Source organism: Diplotaxodon limnothrissa, linkage group LG9, assembly GCF_057381915.1.
Source record: "Diplotaxodon limnothrissa isolate DT_005_m linkage group LG9, D_limnothrissa_male_GT1.1, whole genome shotgun sequence".
Classification (NCBI taxonomy): Eukaryota; Metazoa; Chordata; class Actinopteri; order Cichliformes; family Cichlidae; genus Diplotaxodon; species Diplotaxodon limnothrissa.
The window spans coordinates 29,243,724-29,260,764 of record NC_140604.1 but is presented as its reverse complement, the minus strand read 5'-3'; the positions used below and the strand labels follow the sequence as shown (position 1 = coordinate 29,260,764).

General features: G+C 38.0%; 1 protein-coding gene across 1 annotated transcript in view; it reads right to left on the bottom strand.

Annotated features, from left to right (window-relative positions):
• The window catches only part of tpk1 (thiamin pyrophosphokinase 1), a 121,208-nt gene that overhangs the window by 58,507 nt on the left and 45,660 nt on the right, over positions 1-17,041 (bottom strand). The window contains exons 4-6 of the mRNA XM_085362985.1: positions 15,630-15,699; positions 4,170-4,242; positions 722-817 (exon numbers count right to left, since the gene is read on the bottom strand). Of these exons, the coding sequence (XP_085219111.1) occupies positions 722-817; positions 4,170-4,242; positions 15,630-15,699 (239 nt within the window). The remainder of the gene's footprint in view (positions 1-721; positions 818-4,169; positions 4,243-15,629; positions 15,700-17,041) is intronic.

Sequence of the window (17,041 nt, the reverse complement as noted above, 5' to 3'; positions counted from 1 at the left end):
TTTCTTCGGGGGACGTTGAGTGAGCATGGATGGTCTTTTCAGGCAAAGAGATTGTTTCATATCCATACACCCACACGCATTCACTACAGGGATTTGCCACAAGAAAACCGACAGTAAAACACTACTGACCTCTGAGCACCTGATCTTAAGTACCTGAAGACTGAATGCCTTACTTAAGGGCACAAAACTGAGGGAGACGTGAGCCTTGCTTATTTCTTTTACCCGGTGCTACATCTGCAGCCAGTTAATGTCATAAAAACTGTTAGTGAAATGAAATAAAAAAAACAATTGTTTCTGAAAGTGATATGTAGATGAAATGTGACTTTAATAAAGCAATATGGACTAAAGCATATGCATTATGCTCATATGAACATTTTTAGCACAGGGGTACCTATCAAGCCCAATTATCGCCAAATAATCACCAAATAATACTATAGTTTGCTAATCTGATCAGTGCAAACAACAGATTAGGATTTTATGTCCGTAATACTGCCCAATACATCTGCCCAACATGGACTTTGACCTTGGCATTAGGGATATTTGGATAAGCTTTTGCCACCTGCATCCAGGACTTTATGCTGTCTTATAGGACTGGAGTTTAACAGTCATTTTGATAAATTCAGAAGAAAGTGTTTTCCAAAATGTCAAAGAATTCCTTTAAAATATAAACCATAAATATCAGAAGTAAGTCAGAACCATATATGAGCTGTGTGGCATTTACCTGTAGCTGTCGCTTCTGAATCTCCTCCACCATGATTGCAAGACATTTGGTGTAGTCCGTAAGATCCTGGTCAGCTGTTTCTATCAGCTTGCACCCCTACACACGCACAAATATCAATATATTAAAAACAAATCACAAAAAAACAAGCAGGCAACAAAACACAATCCAACAGATGTACATAAACATAGATAGTGTAACAAATACCTAAGATAAGGGATAGGGGGATAACAGAAAAACTGAAAGCGATAGGGAGATGGAGAGAGGTATAAATCAGTGTTTTACTGTTGTCTGGCTGTCTTTGGCTTGTGTTGCTGAATAATGTAGAGGTTCCAGTCAGTGGCCCTAAACTACAACAACCATGCTCCGGCTTACTTTCCTTCTGTCTCTTTCTCTCTCTCCACAGTGTCACTTTCCTCCAAAACACAGCGACTTTGCTACTTCACTGACACACACACACGCGCGCACACACACACACACACACACACACACACACACACACACACACACACACACACACACACACACACACACACACACACGCGCAGTCATATCAAACTTGTTCGCTGTGCTCTGTTTGATCCCATCCATCCTCCCTCTCCTCCCCTCCTCTTCCACCAACCCTCCACCCCCCATCTCTCCCTCCCTCCCTTGCTGATGCTTTTCTGTTTTCTCCCTCCCATTTATGCAGAATTATTCACCGTTTGCCAGAAATCTCTGAAGGAACAGCTCGCATTTTCCCATATTTCTGCTTCAAAGGCATTACCATAACAGACTGTTTTTCTCTCACCCCCCTCAAAAAAAGGCATTTCTCTCTTTTTTTTCCAGACAACCTGTGTGATTTTTGTGAAAAGGGTCTAATATTACAGATAGCTACAGAGAGAGCCGGGGGAATCGTGAGAAGAGAAAAAAGGAGAGAGAAACAGCTGAAGACATCAAATAATCTGTGATGGGTGCCTAATCATGTGTGTGTTGTGTGTACGTGTGATGATACCGAATCTGCATTTCAAACTGTAAACAGTGTGCATCAGTAGCATCTGATCAAAGTGACACAGCACAAAGATCGCACAGGCACTGTATTTTGTTTTCTCTAAGGTGTGGGTGTGTGTATGCATGTCTGACTTGCCCTGTATTAATTATTTATTGAACAGCGCTTGTGGGTTGACATTTTGCTTGCTATAAATAATGGAAAGTCCCCTTCATGAAATCATTTGCATTTTATTTTTATGACCTTGAATAGTTGAATCTAAATATGCCTACATGTACAAATTTCTTGCACAGTGAGGTACACAGGGAGTAAAGGCTACAACGAAGAATGTCAAAGGGGGACTCTGGAGAAGCACTTTCTTGTACCTGGACCGTGTTATGTTAAATCTGCAAACTTAGTCACCTACAAAAAATGCAGATTGCTTTGTCCATTTCCAATATCCTCATCCAAAGTTTAATCTTTATGTGTAGCTAACCCTTTTCAAATGTTATTTTTGTGCATTTATCCCGTTTCTAGTAGTTTTGTATGGATTTTTTTATCATTAGTATTATAATATTTCATGATCACTGATTAATGAAGACTTTTTAAAATATAGTGTTGATTTTTAGCAATGATTAATTTGAAAAAGTGAAGAAGATGCTCCTCCATCTAAGAATCCATCCTCTTAACTGTTAAGGCCTCAGTTAGGACTGATTGGCTGCCTTGCAATCACCGGTTACTTGAGTGTTCCCCTGAATGGTTGTGAGTGGTTGCTGGTAGTTGCAGTGAAATCACTTGATAAGCCCCACACATCCAGGCTCAAAGGCCAGTCAGTGACCCTGGTAACCACCGGTTGCTAGGGAAAAATGTATATTACCTGACTGGATGGTGAGTAAGTTGTTTGCTGTCACTACGTGGAATTAATAACAAAGAGGTGTACGGTGCTGCACTAAAAACCTGCACAGCTGTAGCCTGTTGGAAAGATGCCAATGTGTCTGCAAACATTTGGCAACTATTTGCTAGGTGGTTGTGAAACAGTGAAGACTGAAAACTGGTAGTTTAGATTGTTTTTCTTACTGCTGAAACCAACATGTTTCAAAAGATCTAATATTTACTCTGAAGGCAAACGGGCTCTATTTCACGTTTGTGTTGCATTTCTTCGAGTTTCACTATTGCTCAGTGCTAAGTTTTTAAGTATTTGCAGACAAGTTGGCATTTTCCATGCAGACTACGGCTAACCGTGGCATTGTGCTAGCGACCCAAACAAATACAAGCACCCTATTTGCAACTGATTTCAACTAGCAACAGTCGACAATCTCCAAGAGTCACTTTCCAAGCATTCAGGGAATACACATTTTTCCCATGAGACAGGACATTGCTGAAATCATTCTCCAAGCTTGTGTGACCCAAACGTTATCAAATTCAGGGTCGTGAAGGGACTGGAGACTATCGCTACTGAGACTGGGCAAGAGGTGTGGAACACCTACTGGTTAATTTTGAAAACATTTGTGTGGGATGTGATGTATGACTCCGAAAATATTTAGTAAATGCGAGTGTGTGAGATTCAACCCAAAGATAAATTTGTATTTATAAATGCTAAGAGGCAAGTGCTCATAGAAATGATTACATTTTCCTTCAAATATAGGTCACCTGTGTCGTGCACACCTATATCATCACAGAGAGTAGACTTTCAGCTGTGCACTAAGCCAGGAGGTTGATCCTCTCTTTAGCCCAGGGGGCACAAGCAGAATTCTAAATTTTGACTTGCCAGGTGACAGGATGGTTTTCCACTTTGCCTCAGTTTATCTGATGCAGGCACGAACTGTGTTCAGTGAAAATTGGCTTTGAAGCTGTTCCTGAACCCTATCGGATATTTTCACTACAGAATCACGTCTGTCACATCTAATGCCAGGCCCAAAAGCGCAGCCATTCAGTGACCTCATCTCCTGCATGATCTCAAGATTCTCTGAATAGATTACTATCATGTAGTTAAGCTGAGCATCTTCACAGCCTATGTAATTTTGCATTACTCTTGAAAAATGATTTTGTTTCTCTTTTTCTTACTCTTAAGAACATTAGTTTTTTTCACAGAGTGATAAATTTCTTTCTATCTTCACTTCTACAAGCCTCTTTTCAGAAGTGACAGATACAATGCTTAAAATACAGAATAAACTGCTGAATGTCTCCCTGTGTGTTAATGGCTGGGTGTGGTGATTTGAGTGGTCAGTAAGAAGAAAAATGCATTTAACATTTACCATATACAAATTACCGTACTAGGCTTTTTAGACAAACCAGCTGCTCCAGATGTTGAACTAGGCTACCCTTTGTTTCTTGGACTAATCCACTATAATTTCTAAGCAACTACCTTTTTTTCTTTGTACATCCAGATGCTACAACATGTGTTATGGACTCTCCCTACAATCCTACTTCTTCTGTATGAACACCTGTAGGTATAAGAGTGCGTGCAAGTTTTGTTCCACTTACCTTGTCTGCATAGAAAGCTTTGACCTCTGCTGTAATGGAATCAAAATCCCCACTGATATAGTCGGGGAGAAAGCTGGATATAAGGACAGAAAGATGGGGGTTAGTGAAAAAGACAGCGGGTTAAGATTGCAAGAATGACAGAGCCAAGAAGTGAGAGTTAGAGATGGAAAAGAGAAAGGACACTGGGGCATGTGTTAGCTCTTTGATCTGTGCAGCGAGGGAGAAGAGTGACGCCGCCGGGACAGACGAAGAGACATGGAAACTGACAGGGTGAATCTCTGTGGCACCGAGCCTGGCCCTGTCACACACACACACGGCTGACAGAAGATATACATAGATTGATGGGAAAGTACACCCAAACAAACGTGGCAGAATACAGAAGCAAAAGTTCATGTTGATACTGTGATAGTTAGGTGCATAAATGCAAACGCATCAACAACAGATTGGATGCAAATTACTCATTAGTCACATCTAATAAACAGATCACTGAGTTGGTGTCCTTCTCACACGCGCAAGCAAACAGAGCATCATGTACATGGTGTTCAGATCTTGAAATATTCCAGCACACGGGATGAGTAGATTCTCCATTAGAACTGTGCATCAGTTTTAATAAACAGAGGTCACAGTGTAATTGGATGTTTTGACGCATAGGATCAAGTAAAGACTATGTTGCTCTGAACTGACATCAGTTATGTTTTAGAAAGGTATGTGGACTAATGATAGGAATCTGACAGAGCACACAAATAAATTGCACGATAGTTGCTTTCAACTAAACTTCCCTTGTAAATCATTTAAGTCTAGTTGAGTTTCTATCTTTAAAGGAAAGTATCAACAAAAAAAGCACTGAATGAATGAATTGAACCATAAGTTAAGCTTCGTTTTAAAATTTTTCAATTAAGCTTGAAGAATAATCACCTCGACTTCCAACTTGTATTAATGCTGACAGCTTATTATTATGCATTTATTATGCATGAAACAAATGTAAAAAGAATGAAAATAAACCTGAGCTACTTTTGCCAATTTTATTCTTGAAAGTTTATGGTTTGGTTAAAGAAGAGCACTTTCTATATAGCCGCTTATAAATGTGGATACATGTCACAAATGCACAAACAGGCACAATAACTCTGAACTAACAGGATGCAGAAATAGCATGTTGATGCATGCAATTAAAATGATTAGTGCAAATAAAACTGGTCAGGAGTTTTGGGGAAATACGAGCGTGCTCAAAGTAAACTTTTATATGTATTTCATTCATATGAATTGAACTGTTTTCTGAGGCAACCTGCAATCCCCAGAGTGTAGGAATTAACAACCAGCCACTGCTGAATAGAAGATTCCTGCCGGAGAGTAACAGATAGCTCTCTGTTTATTCATTTGTGTGTATGTGTGTGTTTATGTGTATCGGGCAAAACCACGCAGGGATGCAGTGGCTGCTATCTAGAGGCATTAACAGGTCTGACATTACGATTTCATGGTTGGTTGGGTAGCGTGTTTGTGTTTGTTTGTGTGCATGTGCTCCTCTAGCAAGAGGCGAGAGCGATGTTCCAGTTGGTTGAAGAAAGAGATACATAAGGATTATTCCCTCCCTCCTCAGGATTCCCATTTACACCAACAAGATACAGGAAGACAAACACAGGAAATGTTTGCAATCTGCTGCCACATACATGTGCGCACACGCACACACACACACACACACACACAGGTTTAAAGACAAACAAGCACAATTCCAACTGAATAAGACAAAAAAAAATATGATCAAGGAACAAATTTTTCATCTTGAGATAAACACACAAAATATGCATAAATAGCAGCAAATATGCAGGTACACACAACCAAAGGCTATTTCGCCTCCTTCTTATTATACAGAACGCCACAATTGCATCTTCATTCAGAAATAACCTTCATGTGACAGATGGAATGAGCTGTGACACTGGGTCTGATCAGAGCTTTACACAAACGCATACACACACATGCACACACAACCACACGCACATTCCTTTGTGACCTGTGTGCATGACACCATCGGCGGAGAGTAATTGACCAGCCAAGATTCTAAATTCTGTATTTGTGTCTGTGCACATGAGGGTAAATGCTGTTTGCGTGTTTGTGTGTCTGCATGTTGTGCGCCTGACAGTCTTCACTTCCACATTAATGTTAACTGACACTTTAATTTGGATGGGAAATAGAGCATTTTACCACCAGTTTGTCTGAGCACCGAGTGGCAGGACTGGCTGTGTGACCTTTGCCTGTGTTTGTGTGTATCTCTTTGTCTGTCAGGCAGCTTGTGCGTCCCTCTCTCTCTGCATCGTCTGCCTGTTTTTTTTTTTATCATGAACAAGTTCTCACATAATGCTCTTCTCTTCACGGTCTCTTCAAATCATCTCACACTTTTGCACTGCAGTTCTAACTTTTCCGCATAATTAAAGCGACTCTTCAATCTAAACACTGTCCTTAGAATCAACATCTAAGGACAGAAGAAACACCTTCTTTTTGGATAGATGTGCTATATTTTCCACCTTTCTTTTTCTGTCTTTGTTTTCTTCAAATTGGGTCTCACTGCTTCCATATGACCACTTAATTACAACCAAATGTTGTATATGTTATTTTATTTTCTTGTAGCTTTCACCCTCTCGTGAATCACAACATGATAAACACTCTTCTCCCTTTTTCAGGTCCTTTTCATCACTTGAGGAGATGTGGCTCTGATTACTCCTCTCATCTATCGCATCTCCCAATCAGAGTAGAAGAGATGATGAAGAGGTGGAGGAATTGCTTTGGATGACATCATTACATGCCGTATACATAAACAACCAAAACCAAAGCGGTATGACATGCATAGCACTAGATAGACTCACAATAGCTGATGTGATCAGTACACTCTCTTACACACACACACTTGCATACAAATGTGGACACATGACAAAAAAACATTTGACAACAAATCACATGACATTTTTTGGTCAAGTGTTAAAATGGAACCTCAAAAATGACTCTTTGCTTAGAAGATAGGAGGGACAGATAGTGGACGATATAGGCACGGTGCTTTTAAATATGACAACAGGTTTTTTGTATTGTTTTAATTACCTTAACCAGACTGCTAAAAGGCTATTTTTACTATGATATGATATAATATCTTATAATATTTGTTAAGATGCACTGCCTTGTGGCGACAGAAAAGCAACAACCTAGGAAAGGCAAGGTATACAGAAGAGCATCTCTGAACACATGTTAAACCTTGAAGTAGATGGGTGATAGCAGCAGAAGACCACACCAGGTGCCACGCCTGTCAGCTAAAAGCTAGCAGGAGGGGCACCTTACAGTTTGCATGAGCTCAAAATTGGAAACTGGAAAATAGAAGATCATAAAAATGTTGCCTGATCTGATGAGACTGTCTCTGTTGCAACATTTGGATTGCTGGGTCAGAATTTGATGTGAACAACATAAAGCATGGATCCATCCTGCCTTGTACCAAAGGCTCAGGGTGCTGGTGGTATAATGGCATGGTGGAAAATTTTCTTGGCACAGTTGGGCCTCCTAATATCAACTGAATATAGCTGAGCATCTTTTAAATACCACAACCTACCTATAAATACATTATACTACCTACAATAGTACTGATGCTGACTACGTTCATCCCTTTATGACCACATATTTGATTGGCTGCTTCCGGCAGGATAATGCACCATGTCACAAAGTTTAAATCATCATGAACTCATTATTATTATTATTATTATTATTATTATTAACTAGTTTTTTGTGTATATACCTAAGTGCATAAACAAAGATGGGTTAATGTGAAGATATAAATTATTAGTTAGTAAAGACCAGTTGCATAATTCATCTTTATGTGGTCGATAACTATCTGGTTTCATAATGGGTAGTTATGCAAGCACAGGCCTTAAAAAAATCAATCAGTGTTAATAGAGTTCTTATTATCCCACTGCAGCAAAGATTCTAATTATCAAAACCTCAAAGCACGCGAGTGTGATCTTACTTGCATGTTGGTATACGTGTGTGTCTAACACGTCTACGCATGTCTATATCGACACACCGCAAACCCTCCTGTCTCGACGTGGCATGATGCTGAAAGCATACATGTGTACATCTGAAAAATTAGATTTCTTTATGTGATTCAATTGTGTCTGATCCCAAAGTTAATAAGTTAAATATCTGCAGGCTTCTAATAACCACATACCTGTCATACCCAAACCACATCTTCTAGGTTTATTAACTCTCTGTATTACTCTTAGGGCTACTAGCTGTAGTATAAAAAAGGACAGTTGTAATTTTAATTATCCTTAATTGCTACAATTCTAATACAATAAACTTAACAAAATGTAGCACACCGCATTATGTAGAAACAGAAGTGCAAAGCTCTCATATTAAAAGGCAAAGCCCAGTTCCCTGTGCTCATCAACTCGACTCAGCATGTCAATTTCCAACACAGAGCAATAAACACTGGGGAGGATTTTCAATCAGTCTGTAATAGACAAACTCCATCAGGAGTGTAGCAGAATCGCAGGTGAAGACAGAGCCAGTTTTGCGTTACGAGTTATACGTAGTCCTGCTAAATAAATTGCTGGTATTTGACCCTGATTTGGTCAAAGAATACCTGAAACTCAACTAAACAGTTTCCAAATGTATGAATACAACCTACATTAAAAAAAACAGTAAAGGGACTATATAATATCAACATATTTGTCTTTTAAATCCTTTCTGATCACATCTGTATTAGAATTCAACCAACATGTGGTTTTGTCTACATCACACATGCAGGTACTTTCCTGTCAGGCACACATAAAGAATAAAAATCGTGAGGCGTCAGTGGAATGTAGAATATATGAAAATGAGAGAAATAAAATGAAAGGCTGTCAAAGATATCTATCCAACACTCAGGCTTATAAAAAAGTACTTCTGCTTTTGACAACTTCATTTGCTGAGGCGGACAGCATTATCTTCAACAAACCAAAATGAATAGACCTTGATATGGTGATATAACTACGCTATAAAATTCACTTTTACATACAGACTAGTCAAACAGAGACACAATAACACAAGCATATGTTCTCATATTTTATTAACATCACATACACCACTAGCTGCAAATGTTATAAACTGCTTGTGTTCAATTACCTCCATCCACATTTAGCCATACTCCTCAAGCTGTTCATCCAGCTCTTGGCATCATCCTGTCTCACAGTGTTAGATTTGATGCAGACATTATAAACAAAGTCAATTTATTTGAAAGAGGCAATTTATTTATTTATTATTTATTATTATGCAAGAAAATCCAACCATCAGTGTCAGACCTGATGGAAAGGCAAAAAACCCATGAATACCCATGAAGTTTATTTATATGAAGTCAGATGCTTAATAGTTAGTGTTAGTGCCCAAAGACAATTAACAATATCATTAACAATATTATAGTACACAATATCATAATGCAGGATGATATAACTAAAGCCTCAAATATTATAATTATTGTGATCGATATTTTAATTGCACAATCCCAATTCTAAACTGGAGGGAAAAATATTATCTCATTTTGAATTTGATGGCTGCAGCACATCTGTGGAAGGCTGGAAAAGTAAGTGGTACTAAAAAGAAACGGCTGGAGGGACACTTTGAACATTTAGCATCTAATTAGATTAATTGGCAACAGGTGAGTAACATTAAAATGCTCTTTTTATACCCAGTAGAGAGGCAGAGCTTCTTAGAAAGAAAAATCGCAGGAAAAAATAAAAATTGTTGGTCACTGTAAAATTGTGAAGTGAATATTTCATCTACAGTACAGAATTAAAAGAATCTGGAGAAATCTCTGTGCAGTGGACAAGACCAATAATCAATAGGATAATAATATAAAAAAAACAGGCATAGTTATGTCCTGGAAATAACTGCATGGGCTCAGAAGTCATTGTCTGTGAATCACTGTTTGCCATGACATCTACAAGTGTAGCCCATGTAAAATGGACTGAGGCAAAGCAGAAACTGTTCTGTGATCAGATTAATAAAAATTAGTTTTCTTTCTTTTGGAAAACTGCATCCACCAGATGAAAGAGGAGAGGGACCAGGTTTTTTACAATATCAGTCCTCAGTTAAAAAAGCATGCATCTCTGATGGTATCTGGGTGCATTACTGCCTATGAAATTGCCACCATCAATGCTGAAAGGTACATATAGCAACATATACTAGATGACGTGTTTTTTGAGGCAAATTCTTGCCTGAAAAAACTTTCAGAATACGCAAATACGCAAACAACCAAACACATGACCACATACATACAGTAGATACCTGCATCTATTACAATAGCATGGCTTCATAGTAGAAAATGACCTTTTTTCCTGTTTCTCCGCCTTTGCTTTACATTGAGTTTTTTCCACTGTACTGTGAATAAAATACAGGTGTATGAGATTTGCAAATCATTGCATTCTGTTTTTATTCACATTATACACACTGTCCTAGCTTTTTGGGAATTGGGATTATAACTCATTACAGCTGTCTAAACAGCACTGCCTTATAAGTAAGTGCAGTGTTTTGTTATATATATGAATATATATTTCTTATACATAGTATGCATATATTTAAGTAGCCATAGTTTTCAGGGTTTTCCCTTAGGTAATAGAACCTGGTACCAGGTACTTTTTCAGTACCTACTTGCCCAGTGTTCCAAGTGATCCAAGCAGGTACTAAAATATGACGTTGTCAGACTGCACGCCACCAATTGGCTGGTCAGTAAGGTTACTCGATGAGTCATGAGAGCATCTCGTTTATAAAATTCAGAATTGCCATTTTTCAACCAGAGACATAGCAGCAGGTATCGCGTTGCCTTGACATCTACCTTTGTTGTAGGGTTTGTTTTACATACTAATTACATCACGGGACAACAACAATGTACATTAGGTAGTAAACCCTGTTAAGTCGTGGTGATCCATGGTGAGTTGATCCAACTAGGTACTAATACAAAAGGTTCTTTTGATTTAAGCAGAGCAGGGCTGAGCGCATAGCAGTAATCCACAACTTGTTGTTACAATAAACAAGATTATTTACATTCTCAGGAGTGGCCCCAACAGACTAAGAGACTTGGAGAGTATAATCCCAACCTAAGGTGGAGCAAGATAGAGGACAACTTAAAAACGTAACATGGACAGAGTAAAAAGCACATATGCATAAACAACACTGTCGGGAATATTTAGGAGATCTAAGCATGCTGCACTTAAATATGTAAAAGGAGAATTGGAGATGCAATACCAAGAAAAGAACAAACAGCTGACCCAAATTTCTAAGAAATTAGCAGTTGGTTAAATAGTATGATTCAGGGCGTGCACATCAGAAAGAAATGTATTTAGGTTTGAAAACAGAGTTCGAGAAATATATAAACTTCAGCTGGAAACTAGCTAATAGAAACTCAATAATGCATGATATTAGAATGTTTCTATGTCTTACATAAGCTTGGAGTGAACACTTTAAAATAAGATTGAAAAAAAAAAATATATAGATGCATGCTTCATGGAGAAATCAAAAATATGCACCGTTTGCCTTCTCTCACCGAGTAGAATCATTGTCGTTTGACTCATCATGAGAGGCAGAGAGCCTTAGCCTGAAGCACCCCCTCCTCTCTACATCCCTAATGTCTACCATTAAGCCTGTTTTGACAGAAGATTACGTGGCGCCTTTCTTTTAACTGTAGGAGGCCGTCCACCCACTCTGCTCTTGTGGCAGTACAGAAGAATGTGAAGGTTGACCAGAAACATTATTCTCATTATTCTTTAATGGAAATCATAGTCACAGCCACATATGTGGAAAAAACCCTGCAAAGTCTCACTTCACTTTTTATGGTTTGACATCGTCCACATTTTGAAGAAGGCATTAATAAAATCGCATTGCTGGAAAATTTCAATTTCGAATGTCTCTTGTCTTCACTGGCAAACAAAGCAGAAAATATGGTCAAACTGAAGGACAAGAAAATCCATGAAAACCCCATTCTGCAACTCAAAGATTTACCCCCCACCAGACACTAATTATGGCCAAAAGGATACTCACAATTATTTTAATCAATATTGAGATCACTACTGTTTCTCACAACCTTACCTTGATTTTAGTGACAAAACTGTTTTTAATGGACTGTCATTTGACTGCTGCTTTCACATCCATGTTGTTCTACATTCTTACTACAGCAAAATAAAATTGGTCCTCCAAATTCACCTAAATTCAGTGCATCTCTAAAAAATAAAGAAAAAGAAAAATCGCTCAGCTTTCCCATTAACCTTGTTCTACATTCCCGTTTATTAAGTCCCTCACAAAATAGAAAGTGTTTCACTTCGTACCTGCATAATGGATGTGAAGAAAAAATCCAGAGAAAAGTATTCAACATCTGTGAGATCCGTTTTTCCCTTCCATGTGATGTTTTGCATATTGTACAGTGGAGGTATTTCCAGTTAGAGTAAATCATTGCGTGAGGGGATAACATATCTTTGGTTGATCGGAAGTATTTGCTTTGAGAAAAAAGCTCTTTACCTTCTGCTGTTACAGACATTGGAATCGATGATTGTTGTATGCCCGACTGTGAAATGCATAAGTGGAAGAGGATGGATTGATGAATGGATGGATTTGTCTTATGATGTAGTGTTACTCATCCAGGAAACATCAAGCAGCATAGTTACAGTGCACAGTTTTGACTGGCACATGCAGGCACATCATCAGGCATAGTTTTAGGGTTTCTTTTGCTTTGCATTTTAATTGGCTCAGCAGGCATTTTTTTTAATATTACTTAATAATGTTCATTTAATTGTAGGAAAACAAAATTATGATCAAGATTCAAATTCGACTGTGCAGTCCTAGTCCTATCGTTCTTCACTATGGGGGCACGAGTATGAATGTGCCCCCATAGTGAAGCAGTGCAATTTTTCTGGATTACTTGCAGGAATTTGAAGGGATTAATCGTTTTATGAGTCTGCTGATCTCCAAGTGAGAGTTTATAACACTGAACTAACAGCTTTTTTTATTTTTGAGTGCAATTTGCTCTGTATGTAAATGAATATTAAAAAAAGAAAAGAAAAGAAAAGAAATTCTGTAATGTGTTTACACATAATTTGGGGAAAGCTCAACGTGCACTCCCACATTACTATAGACGAGCATGCCCACTGTATGTACTACATCTTTATCTTCAACTTCTCTTTGTTTTCAATACATTTCTTCTGCTTTTCTCTTCCTATTTATCTCCCTCATACCTCACACTGCTGAATCTTATTTGATTCATGGGAAAGTTGCTGCTCTTGTCTGTGTTCCAGCACCGTTATGCTCTCATAAAATTTGGCTTTGATTGATTACCTGCATTTCTTTATCCCTTCCTCCTTTTCTATCCCTCTCTGTAGTCCATTAGTTATGGTAATGTTGGGTTAAATACATCTTAACTTGCTGGTGATTGATTTACACTTCCACACCCATAAGCATCCCCTCCCTTTCTTCCCTCCTTTCCGGCACCCTCCCAGCACTGTAATGCATAACTTTTGAGGACAGATGCTGTTGGTGTTTGGAGCACTCAGGCTAAAAGGCGGGCATAGCTGACAGCTCCACTGTACAGCCTGCTGACAGAGCTCGAGCTGAGGGGTCAGATGATGAATCTGCTGTGTCACACAACTACACAGAACTAAGTGCAATGCTTCTGCCATCAAGACTCACATGGCGTATGTGACAGACACACAACATAGATCTATATATCTATATATATATAGCTTGCTTTATTTCTAAAGCAGAGCAAAAAACACACAAAAGACAGTCTTACTAGCTTATTAGAAATGATAGTTGCTGTTTGAGCATTGTCATAATATATGGTAAAATGCACTGCAGTCAACCTGCAGCATGCAGGTCTTAACTCACCATGTTTATAGTATTGATCAGATGAAACTGTCTTACTCAAAACACTTTGTTATAACACTGAACTGAAATGGCAGTTTTGTTGTTTCATATTTGCAGCAGTCATTTGTAACTATAATTTTTTAGCTATTACTGTGGCTGGAAAATAACATTTTATTGGTTTTCTGCTTACATTTGTCCTGATCATGCAACAGTGCACTGGCCATAAATTAACATTTTTAATCAATCCAATTATACTTTTACTCTTCTTTTATTTCACTCATATTTTTCTTGTTCTTAGTCTGTTTTGCAGAGTTACAGACAATACAGGTAAGCTGTTATTTTTGAAAAAATTGCTAAAATTTACAACACTACACACAGCCACTTCATTAGGTACACCTGTTCAGTTACTCATTAACGCAAATACGCAAACAACCAAACACATGTCGATATGGTCAAGTGATTCTGAACATGTATTTTAGAAAGTGCTGATTAACACATATTTCACTGCACATATCTCTGGAATGGTCTGAAAAAGAAAAAAAAAATAATATAAATATGTTACCTAGATATCAACTTAAAGTAGGGACCACTTGTCACAAGATATGCAGAAGACCCTCTATGAATGCACAACACAGCTAACAATGAAGGAGATGGGCTACAGCAGCAGAAGACCTCACCTGGTATGCTTCCTGTCAGCTAAGAACAGGAAACGGAGGCTAAAACTTGTATGGGTTCACCAAAAAAGATAAACAGAACATTGAAAAAACATCTCCTGGTCTCATGAGTCTCAATTTCTGATGAAACATTCAGCTCTGAAAGCAAAAAATAATCCAAACTGGTACTAATAACGTGTAACTAATAAGGTGGCTGAAAAGTGTACAATTCATGAGCTCATGCTTTAACTCATATTTGATCGAACAAAAGTAAATAAAGATAAATAAACAATATGCCCAGCATAACTACATACTTTCAGGCAATAATATTTTAGCTTGAAAATTTAAAAAAAAAAAAAAAGATTGATGTATTTTCTCTTTTTAAGGACTAATATAAGTTTTTCTTGTGAGGAAGTTAATGGGCCTCAAAGACATTAAAGAGATGTCTACAACTTGAAAGTTTGTTACATTGAAAGAAGAGAAAGAAAATGCACGTCGACAGACAAACACACACAACATCCCATTCACACCCTTACAAAACACAGGCTCGTGCTCACATGCTGGGTGTTAATGTGAAAGCCTGAACACTTCAGGGACCCAGTGATCCCCAGATCCATCTCTGACCTGACAGCAGTCCTCCATTAGCCTCACACGCACACGCGCACACAAATGCCACAACAGAATGCACTCCTAAAATACTCTGTCAGAAACACACATGTGGCACACATACAGGATACATCTGAGCTGGAGAGCAGGGGTAAAGTCATACACAGAAGTCACAGAAACCAGACGTACAGCTGCTGAACCCAAAACATAGCACTTGGAGAAAAATATCTAAACAATTCCTTTGTGTAATTAAAATTCTCCAAATCATACAAGTAAGCACAAAAACAAAGGCACTTTAGAGAAAGCACATATTAACTAATGCAAATGTGACACGAGGTCGCCTCACCTGTCGCGATCCCCAGCTGTGATGTTATGAAGGTGATTAGCAGCTCCATCAGCACATGCCCTCAAGAGAGCTATAGAAAGAAAGATGCATATTTATCCAGTTTGTTTGAAATAAATGGTGCATATTTCTAAAATTTCCTCTAAAGGTGAAACAAGATTCTCTTCAAACCTTGATCAACACTACATGTGTGTTCGTAAAGTCTCTTATGGATCAGTAACCTGGATACAGTCACTTCAGGATTTCTTGAGTCAATTTTTATTTTACCATATACCATAACTTTAATTTTTTTCCATACGCCTCATTACCATAATTAAGAAATGTGCCATTATGAGTGCGAAAAATAAAATAATTAAGGAGCTTGTATATTTAGATACACTATCATTAGGAACCAGCTCACACGCGACATCTTTCCACTGTCACTTCTAATAAATGTAATTCACACTCGCTCTTTTTATCCCCGAAAAGTTTCCTTTCAAAACGTGTCAAGTGTTTTGTTTTTTTTTTCAAAAAACACATTTATACAAAAAGGGACTTATATAACATTAACAATGTGTTATTTTTAAGAAAGTACTTTGAACGCCAACATCAGCATTCCCAAGGTTTTTTGATAAATGGATTTACTTCAATCATTGCAGAAATGTACAAAGTTTGAATAAGGTCCAAATTTTTTAGAAAGAAACCACTTTCTCCCAATGAAAACATTACAAGCGGCGCATTCCACAGTGCCAGCAAAGCATTATGGTTAAAGCTATTTGACCCTTTAAAAGGGAAAGGCAGCGAAAGAGCACTTATCTTTTTAGCTTTAAGTAACACTCAAATGATGGGATTATTTGCCATTCTTAAAATATTATTCAAGTTGCACTAAATTAGATGCAAACCATTTGCAAATGTATGCTCTCTCTCTCTCTGCTTCTATTCTATTCAAATTTAACACGCAACCTATTTTTTAAGAGCCCTTTTCTGTTTAGGGCTGCCGTGTTCACACAAGGGAAAACTTCAAAGGATCAGCCAAAGTTTTACTTTCACCTTGTTTAAAACTAACTAAAGCCTGCACCACAGAGACGGGCAACACTCGTGCATTTTTATGTCTCTAAAGCTTTCTTTTCAAGAACTGTGTCCATTCCCCCAACCCAGTACTTTTCATACGCTTGATATAACTCTGTGTTGTGTTTGGAACACGGAACCCCCCCAAAGTTTACTTCTCATTTAATGTGAACTTAGAAAAGAAGACATTAGTCTAAATAAAGTGGTATTTAGCGTTTGAATATTACTTTGCATTCCTAGGTGTTTCATTATTAACTAAATAATGCTGAAAAGATGTTTGGCTGTGGTATAAAAAAAAAAGGAAAAAAACTCACACTCCTGGGGAAAGACGCACTGATTTTCACACATCATACATGCACATACTGAGT